The sequence below is a fragment of the Pelophylax lessonae genome, assembly GCF_965119305.1.
Source record: "Pelophylax lessonae genome assembly, chromosome: 1".
NCBI lineage: Eukaryota > Metazoa > Chordata > Amphibia > Anura > Ranidae > Pelophylax > Pelophylax lessonae.
Genome location: NC_138768.1, coordinates 568,284,710 through 568,309,567, shown reverse-complemented (window position 1 = coordinate 568,309,567; position 24,858 = coordinate 568,284,710). Strand labels below are relative to the sequence as shown.

The 24,858-nt window shown below is 48.6% G+C and overlaps 1 protein-coding gene across 1 annotated transcript in view; it reads right to left on the bottom strand.

Moving 5' to 3' along the window:
- Positions 1 to 24,858, bottom strand: part of ABRAXAS1 (abraxas 1, BRCA1 A complex subunit) — a 79,556-nt gene that overhangs the window by 47,500 nt on the left and 7,198 nt on the right. Inside the window, exon 2 of the mRNA XM_082275822.1 lies at positions 9,492 to 9,582. Coding sequence (XP_082131948.1) covers positions 9,492 to 9,582 — 91 coding nt within the window. The remainder of the gene's footprint in view (positions 1 to 9,491; positions 9,583 to 24,858) is intronic.

Sequence of the window (24,858 nt, the reverse complement as noted above, 5' to 3'; positions counted from 1 at the left end):
AGATAATTGATACTTAAATGGAGGTTGTCTGTCAGGGTTTCTTTTGTGCTGGCAAAAAAGAGAAGGTCGTCCAGGTATGGCATGACTCCTATGCTCTTTAGCCTTAGGCTCTTTAGTGCCTCTGCCAGGATTTTGGTAAAAATTCTGGGTGCTGACAAAATGCCGAACAGCAAGGAGGTGTACTGGAAGTGCAGGGTAGCTTTTAGCTCTTGTATCGCGATTCTTAGAAACGTATGGAGCTCTCTCTTTATTGATATGTGCAGGTAGGCATTCTGCAAGTCTACCGTTGCCACGAAGGCTTCTGGCGGTAGCAAGTTTCATACCAAAAAGATGGACTCCATCCAAAACCTTTTTGTTTTTTTTATGTTCTGGTTGAGGGGTTTTAGGTTCAAAATGCATCTGTACTTCCCGGAGGGTTTCTACCTGGCAAAGATGTGCGAGTAAACACCCTTTCCGGAGTCCGTCCTGTGGGGCCTCAACAATGACTTTGTGTTAGGAGGTTTTCCAGGGAGGACAGAAACCCCTCTGCCCTCGGTCTCTGGAAAGTGAGGTCACCAAGATACTGGTTGGGGGGGGGGGGGGGGGGGGGTGGAAAATTCTACGTTGTAACCTTGTTCTACCGTGTGAAGGACAAACTTGTTTGTGGTAATTTCTCGCCATCTGTGTGTAAATGAGGGGAGTCTGCCCCCCATCTACTGGACGTCATTGTCTTTTGGTGTTGGGCCCAGGAGGCTTACGTAAAAGGTCTTCCCTATTTTTCCACCTTGGAAAGGACCATCGCTTCCTGGTTTCGTTTTGCTTATAGCTTTTTTACAGCTGCCAAAAGGGCATCATGCTTTGTTTTTTCTTCGCCCGCAGAAACCCTTTTTTCCTTTCTGCTGACCTGTCAAGTACCCGAGTTCTTGCAGTGCATGTGGATGCAATTGCAGGGTTAGAATTTGATGCTCCTGCTTACCATGCTCGCTTTAGCAGTGATTCCACTTTTTTTATCCATGGGGTCTTTTAGGGTTCCGGAATCTTTAAAAGAAAGGTCCGACCTGTCTGCCATTCTTGCTAGTGATGCGTCTACCTTAGGGCATTTGGCCCAGGTCTGCATGTCTTCTTCTGCAACCAGCTACCTGCGTTTTATTGCAGGGTGTATGATGGTGTATTGATGGTATGAACAAATTTCCTCTCTGGTTTTTCCCATTCTCTCTTTTAAGGATTGATGTACAGGAAATGTCCTGGATTTCTTTGGTTGCAGTCCCTTGTACATTTTGCCATGTAAAGACAATTCTGGGTTTTGTTCCTTTATTCCTAGTGTGTCTGCATATGCCCTCAATAATTCCTCTGTATCCTCTGTTGGAAAGAGTAAACTTTGAGAGTCTTCATCTTCAGAATCTGAGCATATTCCTAACTTAGAGGCAGGGGATTCTGAACTTTTTTCATGGTCAGACCTGCCTGGTTGTTCTTTGCTAGTGGATGGGCTGGCTGCCTGACTGGTGGAAGAGCTGCTCACCGCCGCCAATTTGGCCAGGTGCGCAAGGGGTTAAAGTTGTCCCACATTCCTCCCCTCTTTTCCCTCCCTCCCCATCTCAATGGCCAATATGGGCTCAATGACCCCCCCCCCCCTGCTTCCCCCTTACCTATTAAGCAAAAAAAAAAAAAAAAGCATTTATTTTCCCCATGGCATTCATGTTTTGTGTTCCTTTACATGCTCAGTTTTTTTGTTTTTTTTGTTGTCCCATGCTCCCCGGTGTATTTTCTTTCAGATTACGCTTTTTTGATCTTATGCCACTGTTCTGAGAATTGCCACCCCGGTTGTGGCACCTGTTATTGACACGCCTTTCTCGTTGTTTAGTTCAGTGAGTACTTATTCTCTGTACTGTGTTGCGTTCCTTTGATACCCCTGTTTTTGTACCTTAACATAGGTTGATCCATGCCGAGTATGCTTTATGTTTGTATCTACTGCCTTTTTTACTTTAATAAAGGAAAGAATTCGAAAAAAAAGTTGTCCCACATTTCATTTTTGAAAGTTTAAAGCACCCCTGCAACTCTCTTGCTACCAGCTTGCTGATACATTTTTGGCATAAGGGTTTCATCCAATCTGACAATTTCTGATCGCATGGCTTTTCTCTCCTCTGGGGCTTTAGTCTGTAAACAATCAAAAAAAAGGACCCAGCGTGAGGAAGCTGAAGCCTGCCTGCTGCATACCACAATGCCTAGGGCGAATAGTGGTTAGTAAGAACAGAGGTGGCCTGTGCATGCTCTGGCTTACCTTGGAGCTGTCCTGTTTAGCAGATCTGCAGGGCAGGGTGATGCAGCTTTTAACATGATTAGCCCACTGAGCTTCCCCCAGGTGCTCTTTTTAAGGCTTCCTTGCCCCTGCTCCAGCCCCGTCCCTAGCTGTCCTGATAGAGGTATGAGTGGACACATACCTCTTCGGTTCAATAGTCTTTATTGAGTTTCATATAAGATAACCAGAGAATAAACAAGTGAGCATAAAGCATTGGAGTCGTGCAAGACTGCAAATGTAAGTAACGATAGAATGTATAATTGAAACAGGGGTTGACAACAATATTGTTACAGAACAATCAAAGACTGACTAATTTAACCCCACAGGGGGTCTGGTGCTCCATTTAAAATATTCATCTTAAACGTATATAAATAACACGTGTCTCCCCCCCATCAGACACCCCTACGGGAGCATACTGTGTCCAAGGGGAGAGGCCACCCGCTAGTCCATGGTTGCCAATTAGACTGCAAGTGTGCCAAGGTTCCGTTGCTGGCTGCCATCAAAGTTTCATAGGTGTAGTGAGTAAGTGAGTTCTATCGTATCCCAGAGTGTTGGGGGTGTAGGGGATTTCCAGCGTCTGGTAATGTTCAATTTTGCTGCAAGGAATATGTGTATAGTAGTATTTCGTGTGTGGGTAGGGAGAGCATCCATATCTAGATCCAGTAAGGCCATTTCCTGGGTTTAGAGGTATAGAAATGTGGACAATGCATGTCAATAGTACAAAAATGTCGTGCCAAAATTTTGAGATTAAAGGACAAGCCCAGAATTTGTGGTAGATGTCACCTCTTTGACCACAGTTCCTCCAGCATCTGTCTGAAGGATTGTCCCTGAAGTGAGAGATTTTATCAGGTGTTCGGTATCATCCAAGAAGTAGTTTTTGTGAACGTTCCCATAATTTGATGCAGCATGTAGCCTTACACATCGCCCTGCATGCTCGGGTCCATTGAGCATCAGTGTAAGTGTGCCCTAGGTTGCTTTCCCACTTGGATATAGCATCATTCCTAAAAAAACTCTTTTTTCATTTGAAATAGGTTATAAAAGAGAGATATACCTTTTTGGGAAGTTGGGGGCAGACAGTTGAAAGTGTAAGACTCGGGAAGTGCACAAGTCCAGTTGGGGATTTTGCGCAAGCAATGAAGTATATATGTATGTGTAGATAAAGATCAGTGTTTGCAATTTGGTATTCGTGCTGTAATTGTAGGAAGGTTTTGGGGTGCTTAGAAAAGAACAAGTCTTAAAGGAATTGGATGCCCTTGCAGAGCCAGGTGGCGAGAGATAAGTTGGGTGTTAGGTATTCAAGGGTTGCAAGTAGGGTTTTAAAATGGGCAAAATCCTTGTGTGTATGTGATAATTTCAATACGTTTTGCCAGGCCTTGATGGAGGCTAACATAGGAGGGAATAGGATTCCCTAATGGGTTGCTGAATAGCCAAGGGAGGAGTGATTTTTTAGGAATAAGAGAGGGTTCAATCGTACTCCATAGTGTATTCGGAGTGGGTGCAAACCAGTCTGAGTTGAGTGAGGATAGTTGCAATATAATCATCGTGAAAGTCTGTGTCCCATTCCTCCAACTGATCTATGTTTTATCAGTTCAATATGAGAGCATCTTGGCTTTTTGCCCTGCCAAATAATTTTCGTTAGGATGGATTGAAGGGATTGGAAATATGTGGGTGGAATTCAAATTTGGCTAGTTTATTTAGATTGTTTTGGAGTTTGGTTCTGAATGGGATGTAGTAATCTTGGTAGAGTCTTTTTGTGGTATCTGACAGCTGTATGCCAAGGTAGGGTATACTGTGTTAAGCCCATGAGTATGGGAATTGTTGCTGGAGTGTGTTACTAGTTATACCGTCTATACCGATGCCTAGTATGGAGGATTTGGCTTCGTTTACTTTGTAATAAGATACTGCGCAAAGCCATGATAACAATCTCTGGGCCTCAGCTAGGGAAGTTTGTGGATTCGTCAGGATAAAGGATAATGTCATCAGCAAAGAGGCTAATCTTGAGTTCCTGGGAGTCGACTAATACCGGAAATTTCGTGGTTAGTTCTAAAACGTTCAGCCAGGGGTTCCATGACAAGGTCAAAGATTAATTGGGATAGGGCGCAGCCCTGCCTGGTGCCGTTGGTGATCTGGAAGGGAGTTGATAGAATACCAGAAGTGAACACCCTGGCAGATGGGTGGGATTAGAAGGCCAATTTGGCATTGCGTAGAAACATACTTCTTCGCGTGTGTCCTTAAGAGTTGCTGTATCCAGGTTGCTGACTGCACCTGAAACGTCATTGCTGGGTCTTCATTTTCTGTCCCTTTCCACATCCTGGTGTTCACAGCAAAGATGGCGCCAGATGGAAGTGTATCACCGGAAAGTCTGCCCACCGAAGTGATACGCTCGGCATCCCAGGCTGACGCCATCTAACACCAGCAAGGTGAGGAGAGGGGAGAGCGGATGGTGGCTCGCAGACGCCCCAGGAAATGCTGCTGCATGCAAATGCTAGAGGATGACTCAGAGGCATCAAAAGATGCCTTGTCGGTTGTGGGGGGGGGGGGGGTTGCTTACCCCCCCAATGGGAGCGAAACCTTAGGCAGATGGGATCCCTGTGTGGGTCTCTGGAGGCCCTAGCCTGTGTCGCCTGACCCCTCAGAGGCAACTGAAGACGGCCAGCCAGGGAGTCCCCTGCAACTAGCACAGGGACTGGAGCTGTACTGATCCTGTTGGTCCAGATTAAACACAAGAACTGAGGCAGTCAGATATGTGCAATCTCTTTATAATGGTGGACATAGCGTCACAAGAATAAAAATAAAAACACAAGCAAATATGATACACTTTTCTATCCATTTACTAATGCTAGCAGCATAAAGATTAAACATAGTCACTGTTGATTGAGAGAGTGAAGTTCCGCTTTAAGGAAGGTATTGTATAAACATATTGCATGTACATTACTATTTTTACAATGCATTTTAATTGTCTATGTTATATGTGTTAATATAAATGTAAAATAAATCAGCTCATGGTGTAAATGGCACCTTAAAAGTTCACCTTGTTTTTCTTCCATTTCTGGCTATCATACAATCGCACCTGACAGAAACTGGTAAGCACGGGCCTTGCCTGGAGCGGTGTTCACAAGTATGCTTTGCACCATGTGCACACGAGTTTTGAACTTTGGATCACTTTGGTAGCAACCCAAGCAAAACATTTTTCTAAAGTCTTCCCTCCCCAAGTGGATTGTAATCAGTTAAACAAGTCAGTTTTACTGCACATAACACCTAAAGCTGGTTATATGTGGGTAAATTTAAAAATGCTCTAGGACATTAAAATTAGGTTGGCTATAGCGGGCTAATTTAAAGGAAACAAATGGATTCCCCATCCCCACGAGGGAGGATTGAAGAATTCTCCTTGCTGTGACATTGTATTTGGAAGCAGAGTCTCTTCCACTGTCAGAATACACCGATCAGTGCAGCAGCCGCTGATCAAATTAAAGTTTCCAAGAGTCCCATTTGACAGAAGTTGATGAACAGGGAGGGCCACACAAGTCAAAATTTTGTCCAGTCCCTGCTGAACCGGCCAAATTTTGATCCATCTATGGCAAGCTTTAAATAGGGCTAACTATTATCCTTTTTGGACAATTTGCAAAGATTTGTTTGACATACACATTTTTAGTATAATGTTTTGCTATATTATCTTAACTGTGATTTATATATATATTTTTTTTGTATTTTAACTTACAGTATATAAAAACACTGCTCAAAAAAAATTAAAGGGACACTTTAAAAACACATCAGATCTCAATGGGGAAAAATATCATGCTGGATATCGATACTGATATGGACTGGGTAATGTATTAGGAACGAAAGGATGCCACATTGTTGGAAATAAAAATGAACAATCTACAGAGAGCTGAATTCAAAGAGACCCTGAAAATCAAAGTGAAAAAAAGACATAGCAGGCTAGTCAATTCTACTGAAATTTTATTGCAGCAACTCAAAATGGTACTCAGTAGTTTGTATGGCCCCCACGTGCTTGTATGCATGCATGCTATGTCCTAATGTGACGACGGGTGGTATCCTGGGGTATTTCCTTCCCAGATCTGGACCAGGGCATCACTGAGCTCCTGAACAGACTGAGGTGCAACCTGGCGGCTTCGGATGGACCGAAAAATAATGTCCCAGAGGTGTTCTATTGGATTTAGGTCAGGCGAGCGAACTGGCTGCATACTCTCACCATACAAGGCTGGGCATTGTCGTGCACCAGGAGGAACCCAGGACCAACTGCACCAGCATAGGGTCTGACAATGGGTCATAGGATTTCATCCCGATACCTAATGGCAGTCAGGGTGCCATTGTCTAGACCCGGGGTTCTCAATAGGCGGACTCCGGGCCACCTCCGGACCCACACGGACTTAAATCTGGACCGCCGAAGCGCCTTCTGTCATCAGCGGGGGGGGGGGGGGGCAGAATGGAGAGGATCGGAGTGGCTGTGTCTTACACTGGCAGCGCTGCATGATTACAAAAAGCCGAGTTCTTCTGCTTACCCGGCGGAGAGGCTGTCATTCGAAGTCCCGCCTCCTGGGCCGGCTCTTACCTACGATAGACAGAACACTGGTGACGTCAATCATAGGAGCCGGTGTCCAGGAGGCGGGACTTTGTAGGACATCCTCTCCGCCGGGTAAGCAGAAGAACTCAGCTTTTTGTAATCATGCAGCGCTGCCAGTGTAAGACACAGCCACTCCGATCCTCTCCATTTCCCCCCCGCTGATGACTTGACTTTTTATAATCATGCGTTGCTCTAATCCGCACTGGTCACTCTTCATTAATGGGGGCATAGGTCACTGGTCACTCTTCATTAATGGGGGCATGGGTCACTGGTCACTCTTCATTAATGGGGGCATAGGTCACTGGTCACTCTTCATTAATGGGGGCATGGGTCACTCTTCATTAATGGGGGCATGGGTCACTGGTCACTCTTCATTAATGGGGGCATGGCTCACTGGTCACTCTTCATTAATGGGGACATGCACACTGGTCACTCTTCATTTATGGGGGTACGCACACTGATCAATCTGCATTAATGGGGGCATGGGTCACTGGTCACTCTTCATTAATGGGGGCATGCACACTCGTCACTCTTCATTTATGGGGGTACGCACACTGGTCAATCTGCATTAATGGGGGCACGCACACTGGTCAATCTGCATTAATGGGGGCATGGGTCACTGGTCACTCTTCATTAATGGGGGCATGCACACTGGTCACTCTTCATTTATGGTGGTACGCACACTGGTCAATCTGCATTAATGGGGGCACGCACACTGGTCAATCTGCATTAATGGGGGCATGCACACTGGTCAATCTGCATTAATGGGGGCATGCACACTGGTCGCTCTGCATTAATGGGGGCACGCACACTGGTTGCTCTGCATTAATGGGGGCACGCACACTGGTCGCTCTGCATTAATGGGGGCACACACACTGGTTGCTCTGCATTAATGGGGGCACGCACATGGTCGCTCTGCATTAATGGGGGCACGCACATGGTCGCTCTGCATTAATGGGGGCATGCACATGGTCGCTCTGCATTAATGGGGGCACGCACATGGTCGCTCTGCATTAATGGGGACACTCACATGGTCGCTCTGCATTAATGGGGACACGCACACTGGTCGATCTGCATTAATGGGGGCACGCACATGGTCGCTCTGCATTAATGGGGGCACGCACATGGTCGCTCTGCATTAATGGGGAAACGCACACTGGTCGATCTGCATTAATGGTGGCACGCACATGGTCGCTCTGCATTAATGGGGGCACGCACGCTGGTCACTCTGCATTGGATGGGGGCAAGTTTTGGGGAATGCCTTTTCTTGTTGTTGGCGTTCTGTATTTGGAATTTGACGGTCACTTTTCCGGACCTCGGACTGAATGGAAAATTAGTAAGTGGACCTTTCAAGTTTACATTTGAGTACCCCTGGTCTAGACTGTAGATGTCTGTGTGTCCCTCCAAGGATAGGCCTCCCCACACTATCCCTGACCCAACACCAAACCTGTCATGCTAAACGATGTTACAGGCAGCATAATGCTCTCCACTGCTTCTTTAGACCCTTTTAGGTCTGTCACATGTGCTCAAGGTGAACAGCACAGGGCGCCAGTAGCGGACCTGTCAATTCTAGCATTCAATGGCAAATGCCAATTGAGTGCAACGATGCCGGGAAGTGAGCACAGGGCCCACTAGAGGATGTCAGGCCCTCATGAAGTCTGTTTCTGATTGTTTGGTAAGATATTCACACCAGTGGCCTGCTGGAGGTCATTTTGTAGGGCTCTGGCAGTGCTCATGCTGTTCCTTCTTGCACAAAGGAGAAAAGTAACTGCCTGTCTCCTGGAATCGCCTCAATGCTCTTGAGACCGTGGTGGGAGACACAGCAAACCTTCTGGCAATGACACGTATTGATGTGCCATCCTGGAGGAGTTGGACTGCTTGTGAAACCTCTATAGTGTGCATATATCCCCTCATGCTAATAAAACAGGTGTGTATTATCCCACGCTCCCTAACGAATGTGTCCCTCACTTCTACCCTGTGTCTGATGGCTGCAACCAAATAATTGTGTTCCCACAACTACAAACAAAATCAAATCAAACATGTGGGCTGCGCCTATCCGTGTGCAATCCAATTCATGTTTTTAAACCAAAACCTTATTTTCAAACCACAAAACTGCTATCATTATTCAGTGACAAACCTTGTGCACAATAGAAGTTTAGGCATTATGGGCTGTGTGTTGAATTATTTTGAGGGGACAGCAAATTTACACTGTTATACAAGCTGTTCAGTCACTACTTTACATTGTAGCAAAGTGTCATTTCTTCGGTGTTGTCACATTAAAAAGATATAATAAAATATTTACAAAAATGTGAGGGGTGTACTCACTTTTGTGATAGATAGATACATACACACATTTATTTTTTTTGTATTATAGAGCCCTTTACTTTTTTTATGGTATACGAGTTTAGGAGTGTGGTGATTGCACTTTCCCAGTGGCAGCTACTGGTGTTTCAGTAATTGCACAGGGTGTTTTTTTCCTTACATTATAAAGCATGGTATACCAGAAGGGACATGCAAAAAGATACATAGACAGCAAGTGTTCCAACCCAAAATTGGCACATCTTTCATAGTGGACCTACCTGCAATCTATATTCAAGTAAGAAACATTCACTGCCACCCAAGAAGACTTACCGATTGTATAAACTACTTCAACATCACTCATTTGAGAGTCAGTTATGCAATCCTTTGCTTCCCCTTTCACATCTCCAAAAAGAAATCCTTCCTTTATGATATAAAAGAAAAAAAAAAGTTAGAAAACATTACTATATGTTCATATTTCACTAAATGTTAACCCTTTTGCTGCCAGGCCCTTTGCTCCACTTTTAAACTTAGCTGGCCAGGCTATTTTTTGCAATTTTTCCATTGCTTTTTTATTATTCCCTTACAGCTTTCAGAGTTTGTTAAAGACCCCCCAAACCATATATTTTCTGAAAGCACATGACCAGCAGAATACAAATAAGGTGCTACTGATTTTTAGGGCACAAGGATATTTGCCAAAACAATACCTACATGGATTTTAAATTGGGAGCAAGGGCTCTGTTCGTGCAGTTGCTACATCCCAAATGACATCAATGGGACTGCCTGCACAGCGATACACAGAACACCAGTGCTTCCCTGTAAAGATACGTTCTGTATGCCCGGTGTGAACAAGGCCTTAAGCCCCTTTCACACAAGCAGACAAATCGGGTCTGCCTATCTGTTTTTAAAGTTGGCCCAATCGGACCACCCATTGTTTTCTATGGAGAGGCTGATGTAAATGGACATGTGTCCGTTTACACCCACCTGCATCGGATCCACTAAAAACAGATGGATGGGGATCCCATTCCCCATCCATCTAGAAGAGGGGTCTTCAAACTATGGCCCTCCAGTTGTTGAGGAACTACAATTCCCATCATGCCTAGTCATGTGTGTGAATATCAGAGTTTTACAATGCCCCATGGGATGTGTAGTTCCACAACAGCTGGAGGGAAATAGTTTGAGGATCCCCGATTCTAGCAGATCGGGTATCTGGTAAGCAGGTATCGGGTAAACAGGTGGTCCATTTCCATCTGACCACCCCACAAGTGGGCTGTGTCCGTGTCTGTTCTGCATCAGCCATTCACCTGCTCATTGGGGATCAGCAGAGAGATCCCTTGCTGAGCAGGCGGATCTGCTTGACAAAGTCCATTCCTTTTTTTAACTTAAAATGTTTTTTGAGACAGAGAAAGGGACTTAAAGTCCCTTTCTCTGCAGCCCTTTACATGAATGAATAGGGAGTCTGTATAGACTCCATATCCATTCATAAACTGACAGCCTGACATAGTAAACTCTCAGTTTACTATGATCATCTGTCAGTGGATAAGTAGCGATGGCTGCCTTGGTCCACTGTACTACAGGGAGGAGGCTGGTAGGCACATGTTTACCAAGCCCCCCCCCCATAAGCCCCAGCTTCACCTGCACCACGCCCCTTCTCCAGCTCGCCAGAGTGCCAGTCAGCAGTTGCAGGTGGTGGTAGGGATGCCGCCAGAGGGATGGATAAATCAGGAGTGCGGGGGCCGGTACGGTGGGAGGGAGAGAAATCGCACTGGCAGGGGGGGGGACATGCTGATATCCCCTCTAAGCCCCTCCAGCACCTGGTGGGAGAGGCAGAGGAGGGATTCCGGCTTCTAGAAGTAGCTGCAGGAATGGGGTATTGGGGGGGGGGGGTGTGTGGGCGTTAAATCAGTGCTGGGGATGAAGGGGATAGGAAAAGAGGGTGGGGGGTGAGTAGTTTTAGGGGACAGGGAGCGGGCAGGAGGTGGAGGATGCTCGGGACAGGGAAGCGGCAGCATGAGGGGGCACATTTCAGGTTAATAACTCGGATCAGCAGATTGTAATCGCTGATCAGAGTTATAGAATTGTTCAGCAGTGTCTGAACAATTCTATGGGGCATCAGATGTCAGAGGAGACATGTCCGCTGACATCCGATCCATCAAATCTGGACGGATGGCAACCCTGTTTTCCATCCGTCCAGCAGATCGGATGAGAACGGACAGACGGTTCGTTCTCATCCAAATTACCCCCATAGAGAAGAATGGGGACCCGACAGCTCTATCTCTGCACACAGCGTGGAAAAAGAGCTGCCATCCGCCTGCTCAGTCCGCTGATGGACTCCCCTGTGTAAAAGGGGCCTAAGAGGTTAAACTGGCCTCACTCTGTGCCAGTGTTCCGTGAGAATAACCTACCCCGTGAGAAATGCCTACCCTCGTCACTTCCTGTCAGGAACAGCTGAGCAGCTCAAAGCCCCGGATACGTCATTGAACAGCTGAGAAATTGACAAGTGCGCATGCACGGAGGGTATGGATTGTTCACGGCAGTGTGTGTAACGTGGTTACATTAAAACAGCTCGGCTGTAATATGAATCATCTCCGCATCCACAGCACAGGCAGTTCACACTGCCATATGCAATACGCTGGGGTAGGGCTGGGCGATTTTGCCTAAAAAAAAAAATCTTCGATTTTTAAAGAAAAATTTGAGTTTCGATTAGATTTTTTTTCCAATGCACTTAAAAAATTACTGCAGAGTCTGGAGGGAGGACTGAGGAGAAGAAGAAGCGCTGTATATGTGTGTCTGACTCTGACGGACCACCGCCGTGCCTGGATGTGACGTCAGCTGCGGGCGGTGCGTCTGTACAGGGGCTGCTCTGTGATAGGTACAGTCCAGAGAACGAGTCCACAGTAAGGGCTCTTTCACACGGGCGGTCCGATCAGATCCGCCTGTCAGTTTTTTAGGCGGATCTGATCGGATCCTCCATGCAGCTCTACGGGGCAGCGGGTGTCAGCGGAGACGCCTCCGCTGACACCTGCTGCCATCCGCATCCGATGCTGTGCTGAAATCTGGACGGATGGAAACCCTATTTTTCCATCCGTTCAGTAATCGGAGCGGAGCGGATCTGCTGAGAGCGGACAAGCGGTCCGCTCTCCTCCGATCCCCCATAGAGGGCAGCGGGGGCTGAGACACCTCCCTCTCCGCTCTGCAAGCGGAGACGGAGCTGTCATCCGCCCGGCTCAGCGGGGATCGCGGATCGATCTCCGCTGAGCAACACGGATCCGCCTACGGAGGCGGACCGTGTGAAAGAGCCCTAATCGGCCACCTTTTTTAGTTTGAATTTGAAACAATTTTTTTTTTCAAACGAGTTTTTTCTACAATTGTTTTTTTTTCTGCTTTTTTCCGCCTTTTTCCGCCTGCCCCCGCGTAACTACACACACCTGGGCTCAGCCAGCTACTAGTCCGCCGCACAGGAACCGAACTCTCCCCAGTAACGGACCACCGCCGCCGCGCCTGGATGTGACGTCAGCTGCGGGCAGTGCGTCTGTAAAGGGGCTGCGGCGCGCTGTGATAGGTACACAGAGAACTCCCCGGCCTGGATGTGACGTCAGCTGCCGGGAGAGGAAGGGGGCGGTGCGTCTGTACAGCCCCTGGCCTGTACAGACGCACCGCCCCCTTCCTCTCCCGGCAGCTGACGTCACATCAAGGCGCGGCGGTCCGTTACTGGGGAGAGTTCGGTTCCTGTGTGGCGGACTAGTAGCTGGCTGAGCCCAGGTGTGTGTAGTTTCGCGGGGGCAGGCGGAAAAAGGAGGAAAAAAACAATTGTATAAAAAACTCGAGTTTAAAAAAAAAAAAAAAAGCGTTTCAAACTACAAAATCGATAAATCGATTTATCGCCCAGCCCTACGCTGGGGGTGTCAATTCAAAGTTAACGACACCCCAGATCAGTTCGCACATCGCAGTGCGATCTGACAGTTCGCACAGGATCGGATCGCACTGGTGTGAACCACCATGCGATCCGATTCTGCTGCAGACCAAAAAAAGGGTCCTGTGCGAGTTCACTGAGATTGCGGTGCTAATTCAGCCATACAAACTGTATGGCTGAACTCGCACTGCACAGACATCACATTTGATTTTAGGAGCAGTGCGCTCCGAATCATATGCGATGTCTGTGATCGCAGAAGTGTGAACCGGCACTTAGGGCCGGTTCACACTCTTGTGAGTGCGGCGATCGCATGTAATATCGGAGCGCACTGCTCCTTCCTTACATGCGATCGGATGTGCGGTGCAAATTCAGCCATACACTTTGTATGGCTAAATTCGCACTGCACCCGCACAAAAGTCGCACATGACCCTTTTTTCCAGCTGCATCAGGATCGGATCGCACAGTGGTTCACACCAGTGCGATCCGATCCTATGCGAACTGTCAGATCGCACTGCGATATGCGATCAAACTGGGGGTGTCGTTAACATTTCATTGACACCCCCTGCGTATCGCATATGGCAGTGTGAACTGCCAGATGTGCATTTGCGATGTGGGAACACACTGCATATTCACAGCCTTCCCGCATTGCACAAGTGTGAACCGGGACTTACAGACAGAAAAAGATACATTGTAAAGCATTGTGTTTATAGTAATCCAGCAGCCTTACCAATGTTGATAAACATTTGCGGGAGGCACTTTTTTTTTTTTTTGACAGCTGTGAGTGAGCAGCGAACGCTCTTTAACCACTTCCCGCGCCCTATAGGCAAATGACGGCGGTAAGGTGGTTGCTTTATCCTGGCCGGACGTCATATGACAGTGGCAGGATAATGCGGCAGAGCAGAGCGGCAATCAGTGATGCAGCGTGTCACTCTAACACACCACATCTCCGATCCAGCTGTGTCCAATCACAGCTGGTCACATAGTACACAGGAAAAGCCGTTGATCGGCTTTCCTTAGTTCATGCCTGTCTGATCTGTGGCTCTCCTGACAGGGGGGGGTCTGCACTGGTAATCAGAGCATTGATTACCAGTGCAAAGCCTTGGGGGGGGGGGGTGCCGCTAGAACCACCAGGGATGCCCACCCATGACCCCAGGGATGCCCACCATGGCCACCAGGGATGGGAATCGGGGCTCAGGGAGCCTGCCAGTGCCCTCCCCATTAGTGCTGCCCGTCAGTGCCCTCCCCATCAGTGCTGCCCACCAGTGCCCATCATTGCCATATCTATCAGTGCAGCCCACCAGTGCCCATTATTGCCCAGCAGTGCCGCCTATCAGTGCCGCCTATCAGTGCCACATATTAGTGCCACCCCATCAGTGCAGGAAAAAAACTTATCTATATACAAAATTGTATAGCATAAACAAAAAAACTTTTTTTTTTTCATTTGTTTAGCAAAAAAAAAAAACTTGCAGTGATGAAATACCACCAAAAGAAAGCTCTATTTGTGGGAAAAAATTACATAAATTTGGTTTAGGTACAGTGTTGCATGACTGCGCAATTGTCATTCAAAATGCAACAGCGCTAAAAGCTAAAAATTGGCCTGGGCAGGAAGGGGGTGAAAGTGCCCAGTATTGAAGTGGTTAAGAATGGAGAACATGCTGTTTTAAGATCATGAGGAGGGGGGGGTGAATCAAGATCACGGTTCTTTTAGCGATTAATCGTGTAGCTCTACTAAGGTCCCTTTCACACTGCTCTGTTGAAAAAATGTGGTAAAAACTCATGCATTTTTGCCACATTTTCTGGACTCCTGACTCCAACCATGCACCTGGGAATCTTGGACATGTGACTTAAAAACCCCAAATCTCTTCTTAACCTTTAAAAGCAATAATATATATATATATATATATGTAAATAAATAAGAGTGTTTGTTTTGTTTTTTGTTTCACTTCCACCCCAAACCAAAAGTGATGTCATGACGTCGCTCCGGTCCCCCAAAGGCCATAGGGTAGGGGTGATCAAAGATGATCTGGTCATTGTTTGCCTCTGTAACCAGCCAGTCGCACTGTTGGATTGTTTCTTAGGCGCGCCAGTGATTACGGTAAGCCCGACAAACACAGGCGGGGGGGGGGGGGACTTACCCTCCCATAGCTTCTGAAAGCAACCCACTTGGACAGCTTTCATAAGCCAGCCACTTGCCGAAAAAAAAAAAAATATATATATATATATATATATATATATATATATATATATATATGTTATGACTGTTCGCTTTTGCAAAACCCTGGTGAACCACTTGCAAACTGTGGCGTGTGTACGGTATATGTGTATGTGTGTGTATATATATATATATATATATATATATATATATATGTATCATGGTCAGCAAGTGGTTAAAGGAGAAAAAAAAAAACAGTGGTGCACCAAAATGAAAATTCTGGTGCCGAAACTGAAAATTCAGGATACACTTAACCAAAACTGAAATGAACAGTTTTAAAAAAAAAAAAAAAGCATCACAAATGCACCTCCCTATTGAAAACGAATCATAAACTGCACCCGTGTTGCATTTTTTGTGTCACATAACCTCTGAAAAAACACACCATAAGCACAGTAAAATCGCAGTTTCAGCAGCCATTATCGGCACAATGCTGAAAAGAGGGACTTTGTTCCAAAATCAGGGACAGTTGGGAGCTATGCTGTACTAAGGACATTGGCTGGGAAGGGGTTCACATCTGGGAGAATGCCTAACACTGTTTACTGTACTGTGTTGTGCTTATACTAAGTGACGTGCAGGAAACAACAACTGGCACATGGCTGCTGTGTGTTGTTTACATACATAAGCTCTTTCCTGTCACTTGCTCTGACAATTACTGGGTCCCAGCCATAAGCCCTCATGCACATTGAAAGCGGCTTTGAAATAATGCGATTTAATCTGAAATCACATGATTTCAAAGCCGCATGTCAGTGTGACTTCAGGTGCGACTTTGAAGACATCTATGCAGCTACATGCACATATTTCTATGAAAGTCGCACCCCAAATCACCAAAAGTAGTGCAGGAACTACTTTTTCAAATCGATGCGGCACCGCAAAGTCAGCGTTGCATCGATTTAACCATGCCCACTGTTGACGATAGGGTTAAACCTGTAATGCGATTTGACCTGTCAAATTGCATGACAAGTCACTCCAATGTGAACGAGGGCTAAATCATTGGTCAGAAACAGCTGACTGGCATGTGCTGAAGCCAGTGACAGCACAACCGGGAGGGGGCGCATGCCCCTTACCCGGAAATGCAGAATCACATATGTACGTGATTGTGCAGCTGGCCTGCACTGTAGCAGTAAAACTACCGTGTGTGGTTGGCAAGTGGATAAAAGTCTGAACCTGCCTGAGCTATCCCTCCAGGAAAATGTCACTGGGTATTGCCAATCATAAGGGGCCGAGGCTATCCCTGCAGCTGCATGCATACAAGGGACATGTGGGGCGGGAAATGTCCTTACGATTGGTGGTATGCAGTGACAGCTTCCTGGAGGGAAACTCAGGCTGGTTTGGACCGGGATCTGAACGTACCTGAGCTCATCCCTAATAGTAATATCATCCTATGTTATGAGACTCATATCATCATGCCATGCAGTGGCGTACCTGGGTTTTGTGCTGCCCTAGGAAAGACTAAAATTGGGCGCCCCCCACCTAAATTTGTCCCACCCCAGTCACGGTATACTGCTCTTGTCTCAGGGCCTGATGAGGAAGCTGCATCTGTTCACAACAAACAGCTGCGGACTTCTTCATCAGACCCTGAGACATGATTCGTCCAACTGCCACTGGCGCAATGGATAGAGTTAGCGGGACATAGGACAGGGTAAGCAGGGAAGAGGATGAGGTGGCACTGATGAAGCTGTACTGATAGGCAATAATAGGCGGCATTGAAGAGCACTGACAGGGCTGCACTGACAATCAGTGCCCTGATGATCAGTGTAGATGTCCCCTTTCACACTGGCCAGTTACCGACTCTCCTCCTCCTGTGACAGCGTGAGGAAAGGAATGCCAATAACCGGCAAGTGTGTTTACATCGTGATCAGCTGTGATTGGACACCGCTGATCATGTGGTAAGGAGCCACTGTGATTGGCTCTTTTCCCCAATCTGTGATCAGCTGTGTCATCACAGAGCGCAACAGGCGCACGGTTCAGGGAAATGTCCATAGACGCCCTTCCAGTACTGGATGGCCACCTTAGCCGTCATAGCACGGTCGGTAAATGGTTAAAGAACCACCTCTGTTTTTGCTCTGAAAAATGCTTGTTTGCCTCGAGGTATATGCCCATGATCCCGTGTCACCAGAGTACAGTCCAGTGCTGTGTGCCTGTAGTCCTGTGAGTACAGTCCAGTGCTGTGCGCCTGTAGTCCTGTGACTACAGTCCAGTGCTGTGCGCCTGTAGTCCTGTGACTACAGTCCAGTGCTGTGCGCCTGTAGTCCTGTGACTACAGTCCAGTGTTGTGCGACTGTAGTCCTGTGACTACAGTCCAGTGTTGTGCAACTGTAGTCCTGTGACTACAGTCCAGTGCTGTGCGCCTGTAGTCCTGTGACTACAGTCCAGTGCTGTGCGCCTGTAGTCCTGTGACTACAGTCCAGTGCTGTGCGCCTGTAGTCCTGTGACTACAGTCCAGTGCTGTGTGCCTGTAGTCCTGTGACTACAGTCCAGTGCTGTGTGCCTGTAGTCCTGTGACTACAGTCCAGTTCTGTGTGCCTGTAGTCCTGTGACTACAGTCCAATGCTGTGTGCCTGTAGTCCTGTGAGTACAGTCCAATGCTGTGTGCCTGTAGTCCTGTGAGTATAGTCCAGTGATGTGTGCCTGTAGTCCTGTGACTACAGTCCAGTGCTGTGTGCCTGTAGTCCTGTGACTACAGTCCAGAGCTGTGTGCCTGTAGTCCTGTGACTACAGTCCAGTGCTGTGTGCCTGTAGTCCTGTGACTACAGTCCAGTGCTGTGTGCCTGTAGTCCTGTGACTACAGTCCAGTGCTGTGTGCCTGTAGTCCTGTGACTACAGTCCAGTGTTGTGTGCCTGTAGTCCTGTGACTACAGTCCAGTGCTGTGTGCCTGTAGTCCTGTGACTACAGTCCAGTGCTGTGTGCGCCTGTAGACCCGTGACTACAGTCCAGTGCTGTGTGCGCCTGTAGACTCATGACTACAGTCCAGTGTTGTGTGCCTGTAGTCCTGTGAGTACAGTCCAGTGTTGTGTGCCTGTAGTCCTGCGAGTACAGTCCAGTGTTGTGTGCCTGTAGTCCTGCGAGTACAGTCCAGTGTTGTGTGCCTGTAGTCCCGCGAGTACAGTCCCGTGTTGTGTGCCTGTAGTCCTGTGACAACAGTCCAGTGCTGTGTGCCTGTAGTCCTGTAATTACAGTCCAGTGTTGTGTGCCTGTAGTCCTGTGAGTACAGTCCAGTGTTGTGTGCCTGTAGTCCTGTGACTACAGTCCAGTGTTGTGCGCCTGTAGTCCTGTGACTACAGTCCAGTGTTGTGCGCCTGTAGTCCTGTGACTACAGTCCAGTGTTGTGTGCCTGTAGTCCTGTGACTACAGTCCAGTGTTGTGTGCCTGTAGTCCTGTGACTACAGTCCAGTGTTGTGCTCCTGTAGACCCGTGAGTACAGTCCAGTGTTGTGCTCCTGTAGACCCGTGACTACAGTCCAGTGTTGTGTGCCTGTAGTCCTGTGAGTACAGTCCAGTGTTGTGCGCCTGTAGTCCTGTGACTACAGTCCAGTGTTGTGCGCCTGTAGTCCTGTGAGTACAGTCCAGTGTTGTGCGCCTGTAGTCCCGTGAGTACAGTCCCGTGTTGTGTGCCTGTAGTCCCGTGAGTACAGTCCCGTGTTGTGTGCCTGTAGTCCTGTGACTACAGTCCAGTCTTGTGTGCCTGTAGTCCTGTGACTACAGTCCAGTGTTGTGTGCCTGTAGTCCTGTGACTACAGTCCAGTGCTGTGTGCCTGTAGTCCTGTGACTACAGTCCAGTGCTGTGTGCACCTGTAGACCCGTGACTACAGTCCAGTGTTGTGCTCCTGTAGACTCATGACTACAGTCCAGTGTTGTGTGCCTGTAGTCCTGTGAGTACAGTCCAGTGTTGTGTGCCTGTAATCCTGTGAGTACAGTCCAGTGTTGTGTGCCTGTAGTCCCGTGAGTACAGTCCCGTGAGTACAGTCCCGTGAGTACAGTCCCGTGAGTACAGTCCCGTGAGTACAGTCCAGTGTTGTGTGCCTGTAGTCCCGTGAGTACAGTCCCGTGAGTACAGTCCCGTAAGTACAGTCCCGTGAGTACAGTCCCGTGAGTACAGTCCCGTGAGTACAGTCCCGTGTTGTGTGCCTGTAGTCCTGTGACTACAGTCCAATGCTGTGTGCCTGTAGTCCTGTGACTACAGTCCAATGCTGTGTGCCTGTAGTCCTGTGAGTATAGTCCAGTGATGTGTGCCTGTAGGCCTGTGACTACAGTCCAGTGCTGCGTGCCTGTAGTCCTGTGACTACAGTCCAGTTCTGCGTGCCTGTAGTCCTGTGACTACAGTCCACAGCTGTGTGCCTGTAGTCCTGTGACTACAGTCCAGTGTTGTGTGCCTGTAGTCCTGTGACTACAGTCCAGTGCTGTGCGCCTGTAGTCCTGTGACTACAGACCAGTGCTGTGTGCCTGTAGTCCTGTGACTACAGACCAGTGCTGTGTGCCTGTAGTCCTGTGACTACAGACCAGTGTTGTGTGCCTGTAGACTCGTGACTACAGTCCAGTGTTGTGTGCCTGTAGTCCTGTGAGGACAGTCCAGTGTTGTGTGCCTGTAGTCCTGTGACTACAGTCCAGTGTTGTGTGCCTGTAGTCCTGTGACTACAGTCCAGTGTTGTGTGCCTGTAGTCCTGTGACTACAGTCCAGTGTTGTGTGCCTGTAGTCCTGTGACTACAGTCCAGTGTTGTGTGCCTGTAGTCCTGTGACTACAGTCCAGTGTTGTGTGCCTGTAGACTCGTGACTACAGTCCAGTGTTGTGTGCCTGTAGTCCTGTGAGGACAGTCCAGTGTTGTGTGCCTGTAGTTCTGTGACTACAGTCCAGTGTTGTGTGCCTGTAGACTCGTGACTACAGTCCAGTGTTGTGTGCCTGTAGTCCTGTGAGGACAGTCCAGTGTTGTGTGCCTGTAGTCCTGTGACTACAGTCCAGTGTTGTGTGCCTGTAGTCCTGTGACTACAGTCCATTGTTGTGTGCCTGTAGTCCTGTGACTACAGTCCATTGTTGTGTGCCTGTAGTCCTGTGACTACAGTCCATTGTTGTGTGCCTGTAGTCCTGTGACTACAGTCCATTGTTGTGTGCCTGTAGTCCTGTGACTACAGTCCAGTGTTGTGTGCCTGTAGTCCTGTGAGGACAGTCCAGTGTTGTGTGCCTGTAGTCCTGTGACTACAGTCCAGTGTTGTGTGCCTGTAGTCCTGTGACTACAGTCCAGTGTTGTGTGCCTGTAGTCCTGTGACTACAGTCCAGTGTTGTGTGCCTGTAGACTCGTGACTACAGTCCAGTGTTGTGTGCCTGTAGTCCTGTGACTACAGTCCAGTGTTGTGTGCCTGTAGTCCTGTGACTACAGTCCAGTGTTGTGTGCCTGTAGTCCTGTGAGGACAGTCCAGTGTTGTGTGCCTGTAGTTCTGTGACTACAGTCCAGTGTTGTGTGCCTGTAGTCCTGTGACTACAGACCAGTGCTGTGTGCCTGTAGTCCTGTGACTACAGTCCAGTGCTGTGTGCCTGTAGTCCTGTGAGTATAGTCCAGTGTTGTGCTCCTGTAGACCCGTGACTACAGTCCAGTGTTGTGTGCCTGTAGTCCTGTGACTACAGTCCAGTGTTGTGTGCCTGTAGTCCTGTGACTACAGTCCAGTGCTGTGTGCCTGTAGTCCTGTGACTACAGTCCAGTGCTGTGTGCCTGTAGTCCTGTGACTACAGTCCAGTGCTGTGTGCCTGTAGTCCTGTGACTACAGTCCAGTGCTGTGTGCCTGTAGTCCTGTGACTACAGTCCAGAGCTGTGTGCCTGTAGTCCTGTGACTACAGTCCAGTGTTGTGCTTCTGTAGACCCGTGACTACAGTCCAGTGTTGTGTGCCTGTAGTCCTGTGACTACAGTCCAGTGTTGTGTGCCTGTAGTCCTGTGACTACAGTCCAGTGTTGTGTGCCTGTAGTCCTGTGACTACAGACCAGTGCTGTGTGCCTGTAGTCCTGTGACTACAGTCCAGTGCTGTGTGCCTGTAGTCCTGTGACTACAGTCCAGTGCTGTGTGCCTGTAGTCCTGTGACTACAGTCCAGTGTTGTGCTTCTGTAGACCCGTGACTACAGTCCAGTGTTGTGTGCCTGTAGTCCTGTGACTACAGTCCAGTGTTGTGTGCCTGTAGTCCTGTGACTACAGTCCAGTGTTGTGTGCCTGTAGTCCTGTGACTACAGTCCAGTGTTGTGTGCCTGTAGTCCTGTGACTACAGTCCAGTGTTGTGTGCCTGTAGTCCTGTGACTACAGTCCAGTGTTGTGTGCCTGTAGTCCTGTGACTACAGTCCAGTGTTGTGTGCCTGTAGTCCTGTGACTACAGTCCAGTGTTGTGTGCCTGTAGTCCTGTGACTACAGTCCAGTGTTGTGTGCCTGTAGACTCGTGACTACAGTCCAGTGTTGTGTGCCTGTAGTCCTGTGACTACAGTCCAGTGTTGTGTGCCTGTAGTCCTGTGAGGACAGTCCAGTGTTGTGTGCCTGTAGTTCTGTGACTACAGTCCAGTGTTGTGTGCCTGTAGTCCTGTGACTACAGACCAGTGCTGTGTGCCTGTAGTCCTGTGACTACAGTCCAGTGCTGTGTGCCTGTAGTCCTGTGAGTATAGTCCAGTGTTGTGCTCCTGTAGACCCGTGACTACAGTCCAGTGTTGTGTGCCTGTAGTCCTGTGACTACAGTCCAGTGTTGTGTGCCTGTAGTCCTGTGACTACAGTCCAGTGCTGTGTGCCTGTAGTCCTGTGACTACAGTCCAGTGCTGTGTGCCTGTAGTCCTGTGACTACAGTCCAGTGCTGTGTGCCTGTAGTCCTGTGACTACAGTCCAGTGTTGTGTGCCTGTAGTCCTGTGACTACAGACCAGTGCTGTGTGCCTGTAGTCCTGTGACGACAGTCCAGTGTTGTGTGCCTGTAGTCCTGTGACTACAGTCCAGTGTTGTGTGCCTGTAGACTCGTGACTACAGTCCAGTGTTGTGTGCCTGTAGTCCTGTGAGGACAGTCCAGTGTTGTGTGCCTGTAGTTCTGTGACTACAGTCCAGTGTTGTGTGCCTGTAGACTCGTGACTACAGTCCAGTGTTGTGTGCCTGTAGTCCTGTGAGGACAGTCCAGTGTTGTGTGCCTGTAGTCCTGTGACTACAGTCCATTGTTGTGTGCCTGTAGTCCTGTGACTACAGTCCATTGTTGTGTGCCTGTAGTCCTGTGACTACAGTCCAGTGTTGTGTGCCTGTATTCCTGTGACTACAGTCCAGTGTTGTGTGCCTGTAGTCCTGTGAGGACAGTCCAGTGTTGTGTGCCTGTAGTCCTGTGAGGACAGTCCAGTGTTGTGTGCCTGTAGTCCTGTGACTACAGTCCAGTGTTGTGTGCCTGTAGTCCTGTGAGGACAGTCCAGTGTTGTGTGCCTGTAGTCCTGTGAGGACAGTCCAGTGTTGTGTGCCTGTAGTCCTGTGACTACAGTCCAGTGTTGTGTGCCTGTAGTCCTGTGAGGACAGTCCAGTGTTGTGTGCCTGTAGTTCTGTGACTACAGTCCAGTGCTGTGTGCCTGTAGTCCTGTGACTACAGTCCAGTGCTGTGTGCCTGTAGTCCTGTGACTACAGTCCAGTGCTGTGTGCCTGTAGTCCTGTGACTACAGTCCAGTGTTGTGTGCCTGTAGTCCTGTGACTACAGACCAGTGCTGTGTGCCTGTAGTCCTGTGACTACAGTCCAGTGCTGTGTGCCTGTAGTCCTGTGACTACAGTCCAGTGCTGTGTGCCTGTAGTCCTGTGACTACAGTCCAGTGCTGTGTGCCTGTAGTCCTGTGACTACAGTCCAGAGCTGTGTGCCTGTAGTCCTGTGACTACAGTCCAGTGTTGTGTGCCTGTAGTCCTGTGACTACAGTCCAGTGCTGTGCGCCTGTAGTCCTGTGACTACAGACCAGTGCTGTGTGCCTGTAGTCCTGTGACTACAGACCAGTGCTGTGTGCCTGTAGTCCTGTGACTACAGACCAGTGTTGTGTGCCTGTAGACTCGTGACTACAGTCCAGTGTTGTGTGCCTGTAGTCCTGTGAGGACAGTCCAGTGTTGTGTGCCTGTAGTCCTGTGACTACAGTCCAGTGTTGTGTGCCTGTAGTCCTGTGACTACAGTCCAGTGTTGTGTGCCTGTAGTCCTGTGACTACAGTCCAGTGTTGTGTGCCTGTAGTCCTGTGACTACAGTCCAGTGTTGTGTGCCTGTAGTCCTGTGACTACAGTCCAGTGTTGTGTGCCTGTAGTCCTGTGACTACAGTCCAGTGTTGTGTGCCTGTAGTCCTGTGACTACAGTCCAGTGTTGTGTGCCTGTAGACTCGTGACTACAGTCCAGTGTTGTGTGCCTGTAGTCCTGTGAGGACAGTCCAGTGTTGTGTGCCTGTAGTTCTGTGACTACAGTCCAGTGTTGTGTGCCTGTAGACTCGTGACTACAGTCCAGTGTTGTGTGCCTGTAGTCCTGTGAGGACAGTCCAGTGTTGTGTGCCTGTAGTCCTGTGACTACAGTCCAGTGTTGTGTGCCTGTAGTCCTGTGACTACAGTCCATTGTTGTGTGCCTGTAGTCCTGTGACTACAGTCCATTGTTGTGTGCCTGTAGTCCTGTGACTACAGTCCATTGTTGTGTGCCTGTAGTCCTGTGACTACAGTCCATTGTTGTGTGCCTGTAGTCCTGTGACTACAGTCCAGTGTTGTGTGCCTGTAGTCCTGTGAGGACAGTCCAGTGTTGTGTGCCTGTAGTCCTGTGACTACAGTCCAGTGTTGTGTGCCTGTAGTCCTGTGACTACAGTCCAGTGTTGTGTGCCTGTAGTCCTGTGACTACAGTCCAGTGTTGTGTGCCTGTAGACTCGTGACTACAGTCCAGTGTTGTGTGCCTGTAGTCCTGTGACTACAGTCCAGTGTTGTGTGCCTGTAGTCCTGTGACTACAGTCCAGTGTTGTGTGCCTGTAGTCCTGTGAGGACAGTCCAGTGTTGTGTGCCTGTAGTTCTGTGACTACAGTCCAGTGTTGTGTGCCTGTAGTCCTGTGACTACAGACCAGTGCTGTGTGCCTGTAGTCCTGTGACTACAGTCCAGTGCTGTGTGCCTGTAGTCCTGTGAGTATAGTCCAGTGTTGTGCTCCTGTAGACCCGTGACTACAGTCCAGTGTTGTGTGCCTGTAGTCCTGTGACTACAGTCCAGTGTTGTGTGCCTGTAGTCCTGTGACTACAGTCCAGTGCTGTGTGCCTGTAGTCCTGTGACTACAGTCCAGTGCTGTGTGCCTGTAGTCCTGTGACTACAGTCCAGTGCTGTGTGCCTGTAGTCCTGTGACTACAGTCCAGAGCTGTGTGCCTGTAGTCCTGTGACTACAGTCCAGTGTTGTGCTTCTGTAGACCCGTGACTACAGTCCAGTGTTGTGTGCCTGTAGTCCTGTGACTACAGTCCAGTGTTGTGTGCCTGTAGTCCTGTGACTACAGTCCAGTGTTGTGTGCCTGTAGTCCTGTGACTACAGACCAGTGCTGTGTGCCTGTAGTCCTGTGACTACAGTCCAGTGCTGTGTGCCTGTAGTCCTGTGACTACAGTCCAG